Source organism: Anticarsia gemmatalis, chromosome 6 (genome assembly GCF_050436995.1).
Source record: "Anticarsia gemmatalis isolate Benzon Research Colony breed Stoneville strain chromosome 6, ilAntGemm2 primary, whole genome shotgun sequence".
Lineage (NCBI taxonomy): Eukaryota > Metazoa > Arthropoda > Insecta > Lepidoptera > Erebidae > Anticarsia > Anticarsia gemmatalis.
This window is the reverse complement of record NC_134750.1, coordinates 5,810,384-5,833,128: the sequence shown is the minus strand read 5'-3', so window position 1 is coordinate 5,833,128 and position 22,745 is coordinate 5,810,384. Positions and strand designations below refer to the sequence as shown.

The window sequence follows — 22,745 nt, the reverse complement described above, 5'->3', positions numbered from 1 at the left end:
TCGGTTCCGTCACGAATTGGAATTAATAATAATTTACTTTATTATTAAATGACATATTTTTATGTTAGCTTGATATTTTTATTGCATTGCGTTGAATAATATGAATACAATTACGTGTTTTATTGCATCCGTTTTGAGCTTCAATATTGGCTATATACAATTAGATATATTCGTAAATCTTTAATTATTTTCAAATTTTTGCTTAATAGGTGCTATTCAAGTTTTGTTACATTCGGTATTTTATTCAAGGACACCGGGATTGTTAATTTGCTACACGATCATGCAATCAGTTTTGGAAAAAAATATAGGCCGTCTTTAGTTTTCTAAATTTTGATAACAACATTTTTGACACTCTCGTATATACAAACATACATAAAATCACGCTTCTTATCATAGGGTTAGGCCGATATCAGGGTTTACTAATCCTCGTATTAATGTTATAATATTTCAAAGAATATCGAAACAAATCCAAATATTGCTCAACAAGTAATTTGAAAGCTCTTTAGTGGTCTTTTGGGGGTTACTATGCAAATAGCTTCGAACTACATGAGTAAGCAGCAAACAAATACTTCTCAAACAGCACAATAATATTAAAGTAAATAGCTTTATTACTCTTCGCGCTGTTCTAAATGCTTTCATGAAGTAAGTTCGCCATTAAAACTAGCAACTAGATAAACTTTACAAATCAGATTCAAGTGCTGCAGATTTAGTAAAGCGCTTCACACACGTTCCGTTTGAACGCTTTAACTTTTTTAATCTAGAGTACGACGACTGGGAATGTAATTGTACATGTTCTACATTGTATAGCGCTGGGGTGCGACTCGGAATACGCTATCGCTTGTGTACTTAGTGTACACCTGAGTTTGTATCAAAATATGTATACAATTATTTATGTGTAACGTAAACTTTATATAGTATATAGTAGTAGATTTACAGGCTACCATTTAATTCCGGATTTTTTGAATGACCAGGGAAAATAAGCGCATTCGCGATGTTGCTAATGATAGTTAATTATGAATTTCTAACTTTAAGGTACACACTTACGGTCTTACTAACTAACGTCCTGTATTCTTTAATTTATTTGACTTAAATTAATAATACTAATGTGATTAATTGTTTATTATAAAAATTATATAGTGTTTTATTTTTTTCACTTATAAAGTTTGAAAATTGATTGAAAGTGAGAAAACATGGTGTAACTTATCTTACCTTCCGCGAATAATAAGACAGAATATTTATTAAAGAACATGTAACAAAAGCAGTTTTTATTAAATATGTTTAAGAAAACTAACTCAGTACTTCGTTTGACCTCTAGGAATAAAACCTACATTTGGATATTCAAATCCGTATGTCTAGTTGGCATACGTTCCGTGAAATAAATTCAACGCGCATAGCTTAATAGAGTTTAAGGCTTATACTAAATTTCGGGACTAGTTATGATTTCTGAATACACCGTCCATCCGTACAAAAGTACGGGTAGAAGTATAGGTTTAGCTCTATGCTTAATGTGAATACGATTTGAAAGAACTTTAATCGTGATCTAAATTTCCTCATTTTGTTTTAAGAGAATTCATTTTGGTACTGGTTTTACTGGTACTAATTTTGGATAGATTTCAAGGCATTATTTTATATGAACTAGAATAATATTGATGATTTCTATATGTTTCATAGAATAGTAATAATACTAAAGACAAAATCATTTTTATATCACTTTCAATATTTTTTTTTTATTTGCTTTGCTCAAAATCTAGATACATGCATGCATAAAACTCATAAATCTAATATTTACTTTAAGCCTAGACCTTCAACTTAATTTCCGGACCTTTCGGTCTAGAACTAACATACAAATATTAAATACAAACTAAACTCAAAGTCAAATAAATTTTCTGTGTCAAGGTTATTCCAAGTAATACATTGGCATTGAAATAATTTAGCATTCCGGAACGTAATTGTCGAAACATTTGGAATAATTTCTATGTTTGTCTATACGTTATTGTCTCAAGTAGTTTAACTACTCCAAAGGTTAATCATAGAGCGAAAAAATGTCTTGGGTGTTATATAATTACTGAGATATTATTTAGATTTTCTATGTCTCTAGTTAGCGATACTCAACTTGGTAGACATAACATAGACATAAATACTAAAGTCCAACTCAATCCGATTTCCTTAATCGAGTTGCTGCTTTAATAAAATTGAATATATTATGTAATAATTGGTACATAAAACGAAACATTTTTTTAAATATTGTTATTTCTTGAAGTAAACGCAAAGTCCTAAGGTTGAAATAATTAGGCGCGGCTCTTCTAAGAAATGCTGCCTTAAACTGTTTTCTTACAGCATATTTTATCAGCCAAACATTTTATTCATAGCCAAGTACTAAAACACAAACTGAGGGCTAGTATTTCTTAAAACTAGGCATAAGCTCTCTCGGGAGGATTACCTAGGCTTTTTCAAGTACAAAGAATTCAAACTGCTGTTTAACTTTTGATCCCAAGTGTGTAGCGTTGAGTTCAAAGATGCTTGAAGTCATGTTTTTTATACAATATGTTTATTTTTATCTCAAACCCTTTTTGTAAAGAAGAGGTTTGATCGCGATTTTTACTCGTCTTACCTGCCTTCTAACAGGCGTGTGAAACAATCGGACAATGACTTTTAAATTTATTCATGTTAAGTTTTATCCTTGAAATCTTCTGAAAGTAAATATGACTGACTATGCAAACAGAATGACTAAAAATAATCATTCCTATGAAAAGAATATACGTTATTAAGATGACAAATAAAATAAGATGATGACTATTCTTTCTCCATCTGATACACGATATCAAAAATGATGAACATTTACGCGCATAACTTTTGAGCGACAACTGCAAAGTAGGTAATTTTAATTAATTTCTTTCCTTATGTGTTTAGACCTGGTTTGGGATATACGAAATAAACTTGTACTAAAAACTGAGCAAAGACCTTAAGTCCACTAAACTATAGAGGTGTGGGTTGGTAAAAAACTTAATTCCAGCAATAACTGTTTCAAACGACTTTTAGGCATGCAAGGTTTTCTCACGATGTTTCTTTCATCGTAAGAATAAGTGAAAAGTGATTGATGTGTTACTAAACTGATTAATTAATATTGTATAAAGAATTCCCACACAAAAATTATAAATAGAATAAATAACTGTAATATTAATACTAATCAATGTGAACCAAATTGATTTAGTTCATGTTAAAAGACTAATTATGTTATCTGATTTATGATCCATTGAGTATAACGAATATAACGATAGAAAACCTATATTATTTCACAAGACAAAAAATCTAACATTGCGCTAGGCGCCTACTATAATTAAATGAAAACGAAACTTCAAACAAAATTTCGCTAGTTTCCTTCCATGATTCCATACATTTTCAAGCTTTGTCTGAATGAAATTTGAACTTTCTAAACCTATTTTATACCGCGAAAGTCCGTAACCTAAAATCTATTCACACAAATAAAAATTGTTGAACATCGAAATTGTAACGAAACTCCGGATTCACGAGACATGGTATAGAGTACAATGTACAAGATATGTCATAGGTCAGCAAGTAGAATATAAATAAGAGATAACTTTTACTTTAAAATGGGATTTCCTGAAGGTACAAACTGTCACCAATATTAAAATGAAATATAAAGTCAACTCAAAAGCCTTCGGGTGCAATGAACTTTAACGCTGGGTCAATCATTAAAATAAATACGCGTGTGAATTAAAAAGGACCTCTGCCAAAAAAAGAATGTTTCGCGGCCAACGTGGTGATTGACCTAAAGTAACCCTGCAAATGATTGTTGTATTATAACTGCGGAGTTGGGTTATACAGGAAACGTGGACAGTCGTGAACTTTATATAATCGGCTAACCTTTAGGGACAGTTTTTTTTTTAAATTAAATGGTCGGAGTCCGATAATACTGATATGAAACCGGTTGTAGAGTCTTACTGTTAGAATCTATAAGTATCAGCTATTCTATCTGCTAAAGCTTCCTTTCTTTCTACGCTAAATCGCTCGCATTCGTCGGTCAAGTCCACCGTCGGTTTCGTATAATATAGAAAAGTCTCCCGTGCACGTCAAAGACAGTGTTCACCCTAAGACTTCGTATATGTAGGTATGTATAGACGTAAGCTCGACCAACGCCAGTGTAAAAAAAAAGGAAGATGAAATATTAGCACATAACGAATTTAAGTAATAATAATGGAGTTATAAGAAATTATTTCGATTGTTAAACATTGGATTATATTGGACAACATAGCTGTATTAAATGATCGTTTCGGTTTTTACCATTTAAGCTGTTGCTTTGAAAAAGGTATACGGTGCATACTTTTGCGCTAGATTCAGTACATCCCCTTTATTTTCATTTCCTTATGTAACACATATTTGAGAGTCAAGTTTTTTATACCCATGGAAAAGAAGGGACGCACGTTTTATCTCGAAAAATGTATGGTTCCCATGGGTTAAGTTACTGTGTAATTTCAGGTGAACAAAGTCGGGATGAAATAATGTGAAAGGTTTTATAGAACAATATTCGTTCTGACTAGGGAGTGATAAAAAAGACTAAGAGCCGACTTACTATACGGAACAATGCAATACGGCATTAAACTTAATACATTTTAATTATAGAATTTAATATCGCGATTGTCGGTTCTACGGAGTATCAAGAGTTCAATATTTAAAATATACCAACAAAAATGTTCTTAAGGCATCTTGTCTTTCTCTAAACGATTGACTATTATCGGTAGTAGCGGAAAATAGCCCCTCAGCTACTTGCAACCAATTTACTTATTCTACTGTAATGCCAAAGGTTTTTGAAATCATTAATCGTTTACCTACAGTCGAATGCGTGAATGTACATGAGTGCATTGAGCGCCACAAATTATTACGAATGTATTCAATAGCACAATAATCGGTTTCAATCCAACGATTTTACATCGTTTATAAGCCAAAAACATGATGTAATTGATGTCAATAGGCTAATTATGATATGTAAACAAACCACATAGTTGATGTTCGTGTTAAATGATAATCTACAAGTTGTGGAGTCATATAAAAGAGTAACTTATTTATTGTCAAGGCATTACGACCATGAGGAGTTTTGCCAGTAGATTTAAAAAGAGGTTTTTGAATTGCCATCAGTACCTCGATTCTCTACCACTATCGACTACCGACAACCGGCTAGCTATCGACATTTGACATTTAGAATGTACTGCCAAAATGTTTTCTATGACACCCGTCAGAGGCGCTGATCGGCTTTTCATACAAAATTTCTCGATGACAGTTCGGTTGTCGGTAGTCGATAGTAGTAGTGAATCGAGCTACTGGGAGGCGATTTCCCACTGAATCAGCGCCTCTAGCGGGTGCCATAGGAACTGTTTTCCAACTAAATTTACGTGCTAAACTCCCGATTCTGGATAGTTCCATCAGTAGTGAATCGCGCTACGGCACATACAGACAATATAAACCAGTTGTCAATACGATTACCTTGAAATATGTAATAATGTTAAACATTTCTGTGACAATAATTTTGAAACTTAAGCGTGGGAGGAAAATTGTTCTACGACTAGAGACCGTTTATAATTAAATTGTTCCAAGTAAATTATCACGTTACAAATGTGACGTAAAACCAAATACGAAAATAAACCAGCATTCGTACCAAAGCCAATAAATTTAAACACCATTAAAAAACGATGCCATCAAAAACATTCTGTAAAAACCTCAAGTCTCGCCGTAAAAAGTTGTAAGATCTATATAATACCAAGTCGATTAATCTATTTAGTCTCTACTTAAAGGACCTTCTGTCTTATTAAGTTATTACGTATGTTATTATCATGCCAATTTAAAAAAAATACCTTTAAAACAAATAGACCGACCTGGCCATCGCATGATTTGATTATTAGTATGTATCACACTACACAGCACGACGAGAAGTTAATGCTCCTGAAACGTTAATGGCAAATTTGTGTTTTCTTGCGATGACCAAGTCGATCTAATTGTTTTAAAGGTATTTTTTTTAAATGGGCATGATAATAACATACGTAATAACTTAATAAGACAGAAGGTCCTTTAAGTAGAGACTAAATAGATTAATCGACTTGGTATTATATAGATCTTACAACTTTTTACGGCGAGACTTGAGGTTTTTACAGAATGTTTTTGATGGCATCTCACTTCTTTTTGTAGAGCGAACATAAGTCCAATTTGTATGAAAAGACGTTTTTTGTCATAATTCAACATATTTTCCTTAAGGGAATGTTGTTCAGTTTCATGGGCTAAACACCCTTACCCACCCTATACCCCCTCCCGTTATGCCTCATATAGTAGGTATATATACCTATTTATTTTATTTTCTACAGTAATAATAATTCATTAACTGCAAATGTAACCTTGTAATCTTATACATTTATATGGGATTACAAAGTTATTGTTGCAGTTGGTGTATTTAGAAAACTGGACCGGAATTAGAAAATATTTGATTTTTCCCATGATTAAGACACTAAACCCTATTTGTATTCTAAATTTTAAGCTTCTAAGTCTGCTAGAAGTACCTTAGACTTTTGATGATCGGTGAGTCAGTGAGTCAGTGAGTCAGTGAATCAGTGAGTGACAAAATTCAAAATTTTAACAAGTTGTCATTCTTAAACTACTGGTTCAAATTGACTGAAATTTTAAATATACCGTCTTTATACAATGACTGATTAGTTGCTGAAAACCCAGGCTTCTTGTTTTATCCACAACGAAATTATAGGGGTGTCAAAAATAGCCCGAATTGCTTCGAGAAAAGGATGTTACGGCCGTGCCGCTTTTTTTTGCTCGACTTGCGGGGGCACTTCCGTGCCCCCAGATATAGGGCTGTTGTTATATTTGTGCAGGAAAATAAGGTTATAAATAACACGACGACGTGAAGGGCGGATGTGCCCGACGTCAGGTCACGCGGAACATAAATAAATCAGGGAAAGGCGTTGAGGTGATCGTTTATATTCAAGTTTTTCTACATGTGAAAGACAATACTTCATTATACCTGTCTTTTATGTGTAATAGGGTAGTTTGAACTACATTTAAAATGACAATACTGTTGGAAATAAAAATGTTATAATAGTTTACAATTGCGAGTGGGAACATGCATACATAAGGCTTGTATTTACACACATTCACGAAGTATCTGTATCGATAGGTATCAAGCGTGTGACATTAAAAACATCTGACTGTTAGGGTTGGCATCATAACTAACATTTTTTTTCCGTTTCGCATTAACAAACTATTCAAAAATAACATAGAGTACCTACTACTGCCGATCCGAAACCTTACGTGAGATATGCACCAACTAAAATCTAGAATTATTAGACTACATTTTGTACTTATCAACGCAATGCTGAGTTCACCCGGACACGCTTTGTGTACATAATTACCAAGACATGTTTGGAACAAATTTTATATTTTTGACTCTTTGCATGCGGAAAAAACCAATGGAGTATATTGGCTAATATTTAGTGCTACTAACTAGACAGCTTCTGTGATCTGATCAATGGTGAAAAAGTATGCTGATCACGAGATCCCGAATTCGATTCGCGGGTAAGAAAAATGCTACTGGTATTATCTAATATGTATTAGAGTGTTTCGCAATAATAACCCAAACGAGTTTAGTTACGAGCCCGATGGCTCACCTTATAATAGTATGGTACTACCATTATTAATGGCGAAAAATCGTTATATTTTACAGCTTCAATTGTACCAGGCTGTGGATGCTGATGACGTATGAATGTTTGTAGTATATAGACCGGTACGTAGGTTACCCGAGATAAATTGTTAATAACAAATTCATCGGAAAATCTCAAGACATGTCTGACATATTGTTTAAAATCTATCTATACTAATATTATAAAGCTGAAGAGTTTGTTTGTTTGTTTGTTTGTTTGTTTGTTTGAACGCGCTAATCTCGGGAACTACTGGTCCGATTTGAAAAATTCTTTCAGTGTTAGATAGCCCATTTATTGAGGAAGGTTATAGGCTATATATCATCACGCTACGACCAATAGGAGCAGAGTATCGGTGAAAAATGTTACAAAAACGGGGAAAATTATGATTCTCTTATGTGACGCAAGCGAAGTTGCGCGGGTCAGCTAGTTATGTATATAGATTGATCAAAATATCCTTTCAAGTCTTTTGCAAAATATTTCCTCCGCTTGAGAAAGGAGGTGTTTCAAAGCTTCCTTAGTAAGTTCAGAACTACTAAACTACACTATATTCAGCGTTTCAGTCTTGTTATTCACTTCAATTATTTATTTGTTTGTTATTTGGACCAAGAGAAAATAAATTCGAGATATTATTGTATTTACAAAGTAATGAAAAACTATGTTTATCGAAATCAATAAAAGCCTGTGCTAATTTAAAGCACTAAAGCCTGGAATTGTGGTGGATATTTTACTTTATTAATGGCAGTGCCAATTTTACTTCCAAATAATCACGAACTATCTAAAATTTATCTTGGACTAACTATACCCTAACTTAATATTAACTTTACAGGATTTCTGGCCGTTCAACAAAGATGAGGCCTAGATAAATATCACGGTTCAAAGCCCGCACAAGGTACGCCGGCCGGCAAAAATCAAAGCTACCAAAGGGTATTTCTACTCGAATAAAAGCCTTTCATGATCAAAATAGTCTCATAAGAGCCTCCGCTGTCAACTACTCCAATCGTCTTGGAAGTCATCCAAAACTATTTATGGCAAGTTTTCGGTGACTCGCTTCCAGACGTCTTGCGGCATTTGAAATAGTTCCGTGCATCTCTTGAGGGTTGAGTGAACCCAACTTTGGAAAAAATTTAAAAGCAAAGTTTAGAACAACGGTATCTCACGTAGCTGCATAGTTTGGAGACCTTCTTGAACTTGCCTTAATTTATTAGCGCTAAATGTAACTTATGCGACTAGACTAACTTCAAACAAAGTTACACGTTTTCGAAGTAATATTATGCGAAGTTTTCGTCCCTGCTTACAAGTTTTATAATAGAAGAGAAAAGCACAAACAAATAAATGAAAATGCAAATAAGTATAGCACCTAAACGTGCTAACAAATATTAAAATAGATATGAAATTGCAAAGTATGATTCAAATTGAAAGGGAAATAAATTTTCACAAATGTTTCCAAGATGAGAACATTTTAAATTCCAATCTTGCACTTTAGTCCGATGGTAGACATGCAGATGGGCCAGGAATTTTCAGCGATTTGCATCCGTTGCAAAACTAAGTTATGGTAATCTGGCTATAAGTTACAGGCTCGTGCTGGTAAGCTTTTCAATTTTATTGGGAGATTGGATATTTTGAGACTTAACTCCTTAGGGAAACGTAATCTCTCAAGCTTTTAGTGCAGCGAATGAATTAATTTGCATAGGATTTGTTGAGTTATACCCGTTGGTTTCGTACTGTCGGTTAAAAGGAATTATTCAACCGGCTACCTCTGGAATATTCTGCAGTATAAATCATCCATACCGCCAAACATTTCATTCTAAATAACTTTCATAATCGACGAGTCACGAAAATCTAGTACATATATTGTCCCCAACTAGAAAACGAATTTCCGATGCGATTACTCCTAAACAAGAACAAATCCCAGTGTGATTTGGAAAAGGTTCAATATAAATAGAGCAATAAAAACGCATAGTTGCAGATTTGTATCGGGACCAACACATCACTCTTCTAGCGGAAATAAACTTGCCAGGACAACACAGCTCTATGTTAGCGAAAACTCAGTCAAGATTTATTGGAGCTCGCTACCAACAATATTGATATTCGAAAGCTATGATAAATATACCATACATTTCATATTGGAATTTTCCAATTATATTTGTTCTGCACTACCTTCTTACTATAGAATTTATGGATATACATAAATATCTACCTAAAACCGTTATTGTTTAAAACATAGAAAAGGAATGTTTGTTAATTGTAAGGTCGAAATGGTTTCATAATCGCACTCGTGTTTCACGATGTCTAAACTATTCGAAAACACCGTATAGCACCAAATTTTTAAATTAATTTTGTCTTAAATAAAAAATTCGAAACTTTATCCAACATCTTTTTTTTGAGTCTTTTATGATTTATTGCACTTGCTTAACTTTCCGCGGAGACGGATACAGCGTTGTTACTTAAAAATTCTTGCATGCGCCGCGAAAATTTATTACCCTTGATTATTAATGATCACGGCGATACCTAACTAAATAATGTTGTGATAAAAAAAATACAATCTTCTAAACTTCCCAACAGAACAGAAAAATACTATTCTATAGAAAAATATAACAGGAACTTTTAACCGCTAAGCTTATATGAAATCAAAGAACATCGTTAGAGTAGATGTCTACGGGATAGCACAAGTTTGCATCTCTTAAATCGTTTAGCAGTTGGGTTTCATTATCAGACACTCCACGAGAGCTCGCTCATCAGGGTTAAAGGCATCTATGATTCGCATGCGTAAACCTTGCTACCGTATCAGAACATTCAGTGGCATCGAGACACCGGGGCGGGAACACGTCCCAGCCCTGGACCGCTCCGACGGTTATACATTACGCGATCTCGATGGAACTCGAACATGACGAAACTGTTTGTGACGAATTCGTAAATTTTGTGCTAGTGAATTTAAACAGAACAGTGATTTAAAAGTAAAGGATCCCGTGTATTTTTTAGGATGAAATTATAAATTCTAATAAGTTCATAGATTTTGAAATTAATCTTAATTTATTTATGTGAACGTATTTTAAAGGTAAAAGGTCACAAACTTATTTTTGTCAAAATAATTAAAATAAGGATTCATTGAACGGTTTCTAAGTTCGTTCATCATGGTGATGACGACGATGATAATGATGCATGTAAATATGTTTTCATTTTTATTTGCAAAAATGTGCCGGTAACGAAAAATAGCTTTGGTTTTTTTACGTAACATTATGGACCATCCATTGTATCTTAGGCCGTTGACTCACTATGATCCCTTCTTATCATTCTCTTCAGTCACTGTACTTTATCGTGCCCTCGCTCTATCTATTGTTATTTTATAGTAACAGACAACTTCTTTGAACTAGCTTTATACAAGAATACATTCCGAGACCTGACGTTAAATCCGACAAAATTCCCTCCCAAAGGAAATATAAGCAAGCCCTGTTTTCAGGGTTTACATATTTTTGCTTCGGAATAAAACCTTATTTCGACACACAGTATGATAGTTTATGTGCGAAAATGATCTCTAACTAAATGGTAAGAAGATTTGATTTCATTTTACGATAAATCTGACATACATTTTTTATTAAATTTGGGTGAAATGGTGAGTTATAAGAAAGTGCTTTACTAAATCTTTCTCACTCAATTTTATATTTCCATTCGGTTTTGGTTTTTAGGGTTTACCTAAGTGTGAAAGATCAGATAACTATGAATCACGGTTGAGGGTTCAGACATCAAAATTTCATTATGCAAATTTAAACAGCGCAGACAAATCGGGTTATCTTTATGATGCTCACAATTCACCGTTTTTGGGTGACTGAGCGCTCAGTGAAATACTGTTACGAGTTTTGACGTGCCGATTATAAACTTTACACAAACAGCTAACTCAGAACTTCGGTGCCCGTATTTGACTGACGCTCTAAATTGTAGAGAAATAATGTTTACTTACTCCCTTACTCCACTTCCCAGCATTTTCTCGGCCCGTTGCCAAAACTTGCTCGAGGTTTGGTTTTATCTTCGTTAGTTTTTGTGTTTATGTAATGTAATTGGTTTCCATGTGGTCAAGTCCCCATTTATAAAACTTTAAATGAATATTATATTTCCAAGATTATTACATGCTAACATTGCAGATTTAGAATCTATTATAAGTAACGGTGGTCGCGTGAAATCTTACGAGAAGTAACTTTACCTTTTTTTATTCAACCGGAACACAATAACGCTTTACCGAAAGGAATAAAACGAAAGCAGTAGAGGACAAATAAAAGGTCTTTTCCTTTTTCACAAAGAGCTAAATCCAGTCAACAATGCGACAATAATACAATGCGCTTGGCGATACTCCTGCTCGTTTAAGCCGTGTAAGTTCTTTTAAAAATAATGTTGAACCAATTGTTCGACCGTGTGTAGGTGCCGGCACGAAAAGGCGTGGCACGACTGGCACGTAAATTTAATATTTCACTCCTAATTCAACACAAATCCGCTCCGGGTGAGATACTCAGCCAGAGAATGAAGGATTATTTTCAACTGTAGTCTAACTGTAGAATTTTAATGGCTTATCTGAGCATTTGAGTGCTCGAAATATTAAATCTGAAATGGCTAAATAATGCTGTGAATTTAAATCCCAGAGTTAAAGAGCATATCATAATTGCATTGTATTATAGTTGACGTGATAAAAGTGTAAAATAACCGAATTGATATATTATTGACGTCCAAAAATCACCTTGTTTCTAGTCAGCTTTTAGTTTGTTTCAGTCAGAAACTTCAGAGCTTGAATATCGGAAAATGCTACAGGGCTTCAAAAAAAGGCTTTAAAGGTCAAATTAATTCATTGTCATAAAAGACGAGTGAATAAATTTGTCTCTCGTTTTATACAAAAACAAAAGTACCGGCTAAATCCTTATAACAATACGATTTGTTTCTAATTATTAGTAGGTTAGCGCAACTATTTCTATCGGGAACGAATACATTAACAGATCTTGACCCGATCTCAACAGCGACTGTTGGAAAAGTTTAGCTGCATGTATATTTGTGTAGAGTCCCAACTTCTAATGGAGTTGTGGAAACGATACAAGTTGCAGTCCACAGTGTGTGTTGGAAATTATTGTTACTGTTTTGTTAGACACAGATTAGATATAGAATTACATTTAGAATCACCGTCTTTATTGGTCTGCATTTGTAATCGTGAATTACTGAAGTGCCGATACTGGAATTATAGTCAAACCACTTATTAGAGAGTTTTGCGAAGGTACTTATACAACACTAGCGGACCCGCGCAACTTCGCTTGCGTCACATAAGAGAGAATGGTTCAAAATTTTCCCGTTTTTGTAACATTTTTTATTGCTACTCTGCTCCTATTGGTCGTAGCGTCATGATATATAGCCTATAGCCTTCCTCGATAAATAGACTATCATAACATTGAAAGAACTTTTCAAATCGGACCAGTAGTTCCTGAGATTAGCGCGTTCAAACAAACAAACAACTCTTTAGCTTTATAATATTAGTATAGATTCAGCATTTAAGATATCAGTGAGCTGTAAATGTATGTAGGTGACGGTGATCTTTTAGATACAGCTATTTTATTTTGGAAATATACACAATATCATTCATTATAATCCAAAAAAATCATGCACGCTAATTAACTACAGCTGCGCGGATCGATCTCTGAGTTTAAACTACGCTTGCCGAGGTTGGTCTGTGGATGGGCGACTATCTTAAACATATTGGGTTCCCCTGTGTAAAATATGTATTTACTCAATATCTTCATAAACGCAGGTGAAGCAAGTCAATACATCAACATTTTGAAGCTCCTATTCTAGGAAAACCTAATGACTTTATTACTATAACACACATAACAATGTGCTTATCCTTGCTTTCGTAGAAATAGCTCCATCAATTATAATGATATGCTATATTGATTGATCGTAAACTATCTCTATGGGCATATATTCCTGGAAATCTTGCATTTCGTTATTATGTATGCGTTAAGCTTATTGGTTAACGTGGTAGTAACCTATGTTGAATAATCGGGTTTATTTGTATAATCAAGTTTAGTTAGTCATTGTTTAGATTTTTTAATCTATCCATGTCGATGTAAACGGATGATATATAAAACGCTTACTTCTGCCCATGACCTTCTCAAAAAATACCCCATGTCTTATGTATTAATTCAGGTTATAAGCTTTGTGTAACAAATTTTATCAAAATCCGCTGAGTAGTTTTTGCGTGAATGAGTAACAAAACCAACATACTCACTTTCGAATTTATTATATTAGGACGTAAAGTTGTAAAACGAATACATATTGAAATCCTTTTTCTATTGATCCGATATTTTGTCCGCGCCAACGTTTAGTTATTAATAAATCAAACATGACTAACGCGTCATATAAACATAAAATAAAAGTTATTTTTTGTACATTCTGCTGTGTATTTTTTTCAAAGTATACAATATTTTTTTGTAAAACGATACTTCAAACAATCTAACATTGTTTGTGACATTGTATAACATACAAAATCCGAATTGATGGATAAATCGAATTACGCTGTGAAAGTTTAACACTAAAATTGTTGAGCGTTTTCGATAAAATGACTCTTTTACCGATTTGTCGCGTTGCTATGAAGCTTTATTTAGGATTAAAATGCCCCATTAAATTTGGTATTGTCAAAAATAGATTCAACAAGGCCATATTTTACTATATAAAGTGAGTTAACCACTCCAATTAATTCTAAATATGTTTGCATTATAAGAGGACTTACCGCAACTCAATAGTTCAATAGAGTACAGATTGGCCTCACGACCTTTTGATCGTTCTATTATTTGTTTTGCAGAGTAAATAGAGCCTTAAAACGATTTATCTCTGACCTCTAATGGTCAAACGTCAAAAATACATTACCGGGCTTTCGGCTAAGTCTTTTTCAGCAATCAATTTTCTGCGCAGTTAAGTTACCCTAGTAATCTGGGTATGTAATATAGATACGGCTAGTGTTTTTGCTTGTACGTGAATACATGTTGTAAGCGTGGTAATGGTTCTTGTGAGCCACAATCTGAGGCATAACTATCGTGTAGGACTAGTGTTTCTTTTACCTACATTTGTTGGAAGTCTTTGGCCTTTTTAAGATTTTCTCATTTAACAAAATTTTACGATCTCTGATGCGGCAACGGGAGTGATCCATCATCATAATTAGCCATAGATTAGCTTCGCCGTGGCCTGAGCTGCGGCCGAACATTAATGACGGATAATCACATTAATGATAATTTTCAACGGCGTTAACACAATTAGTCTCGACACCCATTAAAATAATTTAGTTACCTCCTGTATCAGCGGATATTTATTATAAAGTTCATACTTTTTGCTTATTTTATAGCGAGCAATATGTGAGGTACGAAATGAAACAAAGTTGTTCGTAAAATAACAATATTAGGTGGGAAATTTAAATTATGCATAATATTTCAAACGAGCTGCGCCACATGTGAAAAAGGACGGTGTTTAAAATTTTGTAATGTTACTTTTGTGTATCTTTCATATGATACAGTTTTGTTTTAATTTGCGTTCGCGATGTTTTTTGAAGGTAGGTACCTATATTTTTGTGTATTGTGTAAAAATGTTGAATATTATGATATATTATTTTTGTATCACATGTACGGTCGCTATGTACTCAGTCATTCCTTTTTAGATTGAGCTTTTACTTCCATATTATATTATTAAATATATTATTATTTCCTTTAAGCACAATACCTACTCATGTGATGAAACGTTAGCATAAAAGTAAAAATAATAAATGTTACCCATGTACCTAACGTTAGCATATTCTATAAAAAATACAAAAACATATTCTAAAAGCATAGACTTACTGCTACTAAATATGGACTTAAAACGAAGATAGGTCACGAATAAACTTAAGGAGAGAAAACAGAAGTAGTTTGTTAAATTAGTTTCAACAGAAATACGATAATAAATCTCAGGACTTTGTTATAAACTTTAGTTAATATTAAATTGTATTTTAAGAAAGTTATACAACATTTGTATGACGCATTGTTTTAAATTGTATTTTCTGTAGACAAAATATTAGAAAGAAAGTTATTTGCAACTAGTATGAAGCTAAATGAAGCTACTCTGTAGTTACTTCTATTTTTTTCTTTAAAATTACAAAACATATCCCATTACTTCTTATTAAAAATATAATCTTTATTACGTATTAGACACCTATTCTAGTAGCTTAGCTTACAACAATTCGAGTGCGTCAACGGACTTTTAAACTTGGTTTAATTAGTTGTAGTCAGATCAAGAATTTATTTTATAGCACGTGAGTGTAACGGCAATAAAAAAACCTGCGAAACTGCGCAGGTTCGAAATCCTTTTCAAAGGTAATGATGCTGTTTTAAAATATAAGCGAATACTACTATTTTTAACAAATAAATTGAAATACCAAACATTAATTCAACAAATACTGCTAACTTACACGAACGTTTAATCAAAAAGTTTTTAACAAATTCTAAGTTTTATTTCGTGTATTTTCTTATTCAATAAGATTTAATTAGCTGAAAACGGCCAAAGTAACAAGAAAAAGTCTGAAACAAAAACATTTGTAATAGTAATATATTGTAGAACAATTTGCAAACTTTTGTTTTTCTAGCTTTGTTACGCCGCAACGGCAAAAAACGCGATATCCCTACGTTTGTTGGGACCGAAATATTTATTTGACATAAAAAAGTCTATGCTTCACTGGATTACTTTGGTAAAAGCTAGATGATTAAATTGCTGCCTACTGGCCTGACATTGATTTTATTATTGGAGTGAATTCGGTAATATTACTTTAGGTTTTTGTAACGAGATTTATTGGTATGACCGTGTATCGTGGCTTCAAACCTAAATAAAAGTTCGGGATATAAATATTACGCGTCTAATTTTTTCGACTGGAACTTTTGTTAACCTTTGATAATCATGGCATGTAACTAAGGTAGCGGGAATATAGTTATCCAAAGCTATAGAAAGGCGTCTTCGACGTTATACGTCTAAGACTTTACTAGGAATTATGTGTATACGCCAATAGCTTCACGGAAAAAGTAGTTCAAACAAGAACTTACTTCAACTTTCATATACCGGTCTCATGTTCGCGTCGTTCAAACATTTCTTAGTATTTGACATTTGGATGTCTAAACTAGTTAATTCTCACCGCACGTTAGACGAACTTCTCAATTCTCCGTACTCAAATTTAGGATGCCTTATATACAATAAAGACGGCGAGCCTCTCTTCTGCCCAACTTGTCAAAAGGTTTCCTAGAGCTCTCTCTCTTTTCACTAACATTACATATTTCTTAGTAAATTTCAACTTAAGTTTTAATTTCACGGAAAAAGGCAGAGGTGTATTACATCTACATTCTACTTATATTGACTTAAAAGTAGAACGACGGGAAAAATAAAAGTATAATAATATCATGGTACTATTATTTTAAAATTTTCTTGAATCGGACAATTGATCGGTGGTTGCGATGTGGTTTCAGTTTCAATACACTTTTTTGTTTTCGACTTTGATCAACTTAAGTTTTTGGTAAGCCAAGTGAATTGGAGACATTTTTTTTTGCGTTTGACATGATTTATACCACGAATCGAGGCAATATTTATAAGGGGTGTAGTTAAAAAAATACAAGTTTCAAGGATTCTTTAACTGACAATTTTAATATCAAAACGAATTGAGCTGTATAATAGAAGGATGGCCGTGAAAGCTGGTATTTATCAATGCTTACAGTCTGCAAACGTTTAGGTAAACGCATTAATATGCCGGTCACCCAAGTCGTCTGTATTGCAGCACGTTTTGCGGTCTTTAAACCGATCAAGCGGATTTATGTGGTCGATGCACATGGCTTTCAAATACCACTGACATACGTCGTATATCAAATAATTAGAGATAATTGCGGTTCCTTACTTTTGTTTCTATATTGCCACAATTCTGTTGGACAGATATATTTGACTGAAGTCTTGTGACGTGTCTTTTATTACGCCATTTCTTAACAATGTCTAAAGCAGAATATAATAGTCAAATGTTGTCGTGTATTAACGGATTGTTTAATGATTTATATCTATACTAATATTATAAAGCTGAAGAGTTTGTTTGTTTGTTTGAACGCGCTAATCTCAGGAACTACTGGTCCGATTTGAAAAATTCTTTCAGTGTTAGATAGACCATTTATCGAGGAAGGCTATAGGCTATATATCATCACGATACGACCAATAGGAGCAGAGTAGCAATAAAAAATGTTACAAAAACGGGGAAAATTTTGACCCATTCTCTTATGTGACGCAAGCGAAGTTGCGCGGGTCAGCTAGTTCCTTAATAAGCCCTTATGTAATTAGTAGAACACGTTTTAGGAGTTTAAGGCTATTATACTCTAATTCTAAACTTACTTTATCCCGTTTTCTAACTAATTGATACTGGCAGTCTAAACAAAAAGTAAAATGTTTTAATCTTCCTCATCACATTACGCTAGTAAAGTTTCCATCCCTAATTTTTACTCGATAATTTCCCGGGAGATGAAGAAAAATCGTGGCGAATATTGATTTCGAGGGCTAAGCGTCGGTAACCAAGCCCAAGGGAATCTCAAACATGATAACCATAAAAATGTTCCTTTACAATATTTTATCATTAATTTACCTCTGAGGAGAATTTAAGCGATCGCTTGTGACGAATTGATATTTTTCATGAGTCCTTCACGGCAAGGGCTACCATTTATATTATGGGGCTGCAATTTATTGCCACCATTTATCATTTCATCGAGTTCCGTCGTTCTGACATATCGTAACGGAGAACCTCTATTGTACGCTTCCCTTTTATTTACCCTCCCTCATGTGATCCTAATTAATAACCTGAATCGGATAGATCCTTTCTATTATTATCAACTTATAAGTAGGTATTGGTCTATGAAATGACATTTTGTTTTTGCTGAATGTGATATTTAACAAATTACAATTTGACTTGACATTTGGAGTCTGATAAAATATTTTAAACTTTTGTTTTTAGACGAAAGGGTATAAAGGAGCTTTTAACAATTTAAGTTTCAAGGCATGAAAAGTGTAAAAAGCATAAACTAAAACCCAAATAAATATAAACCACTGTGTAAGTGAAGTGCTCAAAACTAAACTTAAAAAAAATGTTATAATCGAATGTGTGGTAGCGGGTCGCTAAGTGTGTAATGGTAGTGGTCACAGCATGACCACGTGGATGGCGCTATTCGGGCTAGTGTGGCTGCTGCGGGTGCGCGGCTCGCTGTGCGGCTGCGCGGCGTGCAAGCGCGCACGTCACGAGCACGAGGCACAGGGCGCGCCCAGCCCGCGCACGCCCAGTCCCGAAGAACGAGCCCCCTTCGACGTCATCACGCTGGAACACTACACGCGTGACGTCACCGTACAGACTGACTTCGACGATGAAGAGGTCGAGGATCTCGATAAGATCGAGTTGCAGATTTCTGAAGAATGTAAGTATTTTGGTTAGTGTTAAAAACTTCTTTACTATATAAGTCATTTCAAGCATTATATCAAGCTGATTGATTCGATAGTAAACTATCGAATCAAAAATGCTATAAACGAAAGATCCGAGATTTTGGTATGATTTTAATACCGATATCAACCCTCGATATTCACTAAAACCGATCAAATTAAAAACAGTACTAAATACACGTCAGATGAAGGACACAAAACTGACACTGTTGTATCGAAACATCAAAGAAGTGGACCAAATTAGGACTAATAAGAAAATTGTTATTTTTACGTTTTGCTTTTATGTATATTTTTCAAAAGTATGTAATATTTTCCAAATTAGTAGGTAATAGACAAAAGTAAAAATATTAATTATAATTAGCCTTTACAACTTACAGTACAATAAAGAACATTCATCAAATAACATCCGTAGGCATTACTCCTACGTTTATATCTAATACAATTTATTACAAAGCGAATAAATATTTAAAAGGAATAAAGCTGGACTTATTTTAAGTAACATTAAGATAATACGTTTTCAAAGAAAATAATGAACTTTTATTCTCAATGATTTTCCGTTTATTTCTTTGCGACCTCTAGACCGACTTCAATCATGAATGTAGCGCGTACAGGGCTTCTAGAAATAATTGAACTTTTTTGATTACTTTTCAATGAACGCTGAAATGCAACGCCTTCAAATTTTGAATGATTAAAAACGTATTATTAGTAGAAATTAAAATATATATAATTGAAAACTAGACACTAGACAGCTTATTTTGATGAAATCCTAAAATAATGTATTGATTGGAAACCTGACGCGATAATAAAATTTATCGATTTCTGATTTCTCAAACGAGCCTTACGTACTTAATATATTGCTTAAAATACATTTGAAATTAAATCCATCTCAACAGACATACTAGTCAGACAAATCGCTTTTCTTTCTTATTTGAACGTAATAACTTAATTGGATTTTCGTTTTAATTAATCATCAAGTTCTTCAAGACGTTCTCTAAGATCAAAAAGTTAAGAGTATAATATATTGTGCTTTATTTTATAACTTCTTGTGTAGTTTAATATTACAGCTATTTTAAGTAGTTACAGGCTTGCGTAATATAATGCTATGTGTTATTTCGCCACCGTATGTGTATGCCTTTGTATCGTTGGCAGAGATGTATTAATTTACAAATACACGCAGTATTATGTTGAAAATGTAATTTTTATTTGATAGAGAGCGAGCTTATTGATGAATACCTGACACAAATCAACACTTATTTAAAAAGCGCCTTACCGGACTCAGAAAATAAAACCAAAACTAAAAATTACCAGTTTTACACATTACTGTTGAAAGCGGATAAGCAAAACTCTTTATTCTACCTGAATTAAATTAGGATATGAAAGAGACTCTTTCATCTATAAAGTCAAACAAAATCATTTTTTAAAGTAATCTAATACACCATGCATAGCTTATACATTTCATTGAACGTTCTCAACCAGTTCAAATTTACGAAACGTTTCAACGTATAAAGTAGAATTAATACATCATAAAACATGTCAACCGTCACACAATGTAATCACGTCTCAAATACATACAATCCCGGGTCAACATGCAAGTATTATAAGGAGTGTAAGGAATGAAACAGGAAATTGTGTTACCTCCCGCTTACAACGTTATGTATGTACGGTTACCTGCGGCCATTTTCATTTGGCTCGCTTATCCACCTTATATCTGGCGTATTACGACATAAATCTTCCGTTGTGAAACTGAAACCAAATTTTCTCGGGCTGGAATGGAAAATTGAGTTTCGGAGTCATCATTATCGGAAGACTAGGTTTGGTTTAGAATTCAAAAAGGCCTTTAGGTACGTTCATGATTAAAGGCTTAAATTTTCAGTTTTATCACTTTGTTCAAGATCTAGTTAAGTTTTTCAAGTAAGCTTTTTTAATTTAGTTTTTAATTATGAACATTTATTATTCTATTTATTACAAACCGAATTTGACTTTATTTACAATCATATTTGAGAAAAGTTTCAAATCAAACTGAATAGAGTATTATTACATAACATATTATTATATTAATAATCATTTTGTATAGTTTTTATATAAATATTAAACACATAAAACAATATGAAACTATACCAAAACACACATACAAGTACGAAAGTTTGGAGAATTGGTAACAGTGTCAAAACTATTGGCCGTTATTGACATGTGCCGTGTATTGATTCGACAAAGTGACGCGGGGATGTGTGTTCCCTAAACTGGCTCGTGGTTTTCCCAGTATCCTGAAACTGTAGAAATAAATAATATATGTACTAGTTTTCTATTTTATTTAGCATGGGGAAGTAAATCGTTGATAAAATTTTTAAATAGTAGACGTTGTTGACGGTTAAGCATGCTGCGTTAAATTTTGCTCTGTCGAGTGGCAAGACTCGTCAAGTCGTAGTGGAATTCATTTTTTAGAGTGTATTATTTTAGAAATCGATTAGGTACGTATCATTGAAATATTAGAAATAATTTTACCATTAATTATTACACACTAAATGATTATCTTTACTAATATTATAAAGCTAAAGAGTTTGTTTGTTTGTTTGTTTGAACGCGCTTATCTCAGGAATTACTGGTCCGATTTGAAAAATACTTTCAGTGTTAGATAACCCATTTATCGAGGAAGGCTATAGGTTATATATCGTCATGCTAGGACTAAAAGGAGCAGAGTATCAGTAAAAAATGTTACAAAAACGGGGAAAAATTTCACCCATTCTCTCTAATGTGACGCAAGCGAAGTTGCGCGGGTCAGCTATCTAATAATAGAATATCTTGTCAAAATCCATTTTATCACGCGGCTTATTATAACGACGAATAAGACCACTTACAATAAAACTTCGGCGTCGCCGTTTATAAATCACGGTCCAGATTTCTCGAATACGGAATTCTTAGAACAACGAGAGAAATTGTAGGGCTCAACTTTGTTACATAAAGATTTATAAAGAACTTCGAATATTTCGAATCAAATAAAACATTTTTCGTCAACGGTAACGCTCTGTAATTTTATAGGTTTTGTGGATGAGTGGTTTTACGGGATATTATATTTATGATATACGATATACTATGCAGAATATATTTTCGTGTATTGCAAACATTACAATAGAATATCTATTTATTGAGCTTTATTTTTCTTAACCCTCTAAAATCTCGTAAGAAAATACGCGTATTCCTTATATAGCATAAATAGAATCAATAAATAATACATAATGCAATTTGTTCAATCATGTGCTTCTTGACTTTCAATTCTCAAAGTTTGTAATAAGCTAATCAATAAATTTTAAGTAAGACGTTTCTGATCATGTAACTACTACTCGCTAGCAATATTTTAGTATTAACCGTTGAAATATGAACATAAAACACATTAAAATATAAAAGCGATAAAGAGAATGTTAAAAATGCACATACTCATGACAATCTCGCAACCAGCAAGGATTATAACTTCGAACTATACCGAAGAATGCTCCCAGCTTTATGCAAAACCGTACACAACTTTTCACTCTAACCTTTCAGTAC

At 33.4% G+C, this 22,745-nt stretch overlaps 1 protein-coding gene across 4 annotated transcripts in view; it reads left to right on the top strand.

The window, feature by feature from the left end:
* The first annotated feature begins 10,521 nt into the window (after positions 1–10,521).
* Positions 10,522–22,745, top strand: part of LOC142973590 (discs large homolog 1-like protein) — a 50,295-nt gene continuing 38,071 nt past the window's right edge. For 3 of the 4 annotated variants that reach the window (XM_076115442.1, XM_076115440.1, XM_076115444.1), the window contains exons 1-2: positions 10,522–10,767; positions 18,730–19,183. In XM_076115442.1, the coding sequence (XP_075971557.1) occupies positions 18,919–19,183 (265 nt within the window). In that variant the 5' untranslated portion in view covers positions 10,522–10,767; positions 18,730–18,918. The remainder of the gene's footprint in view (positions 10,768–18,729; positions 19,184–22,745) is intronic. The other variant, XM_076115441.1, reaches the window with a different exon arrangement.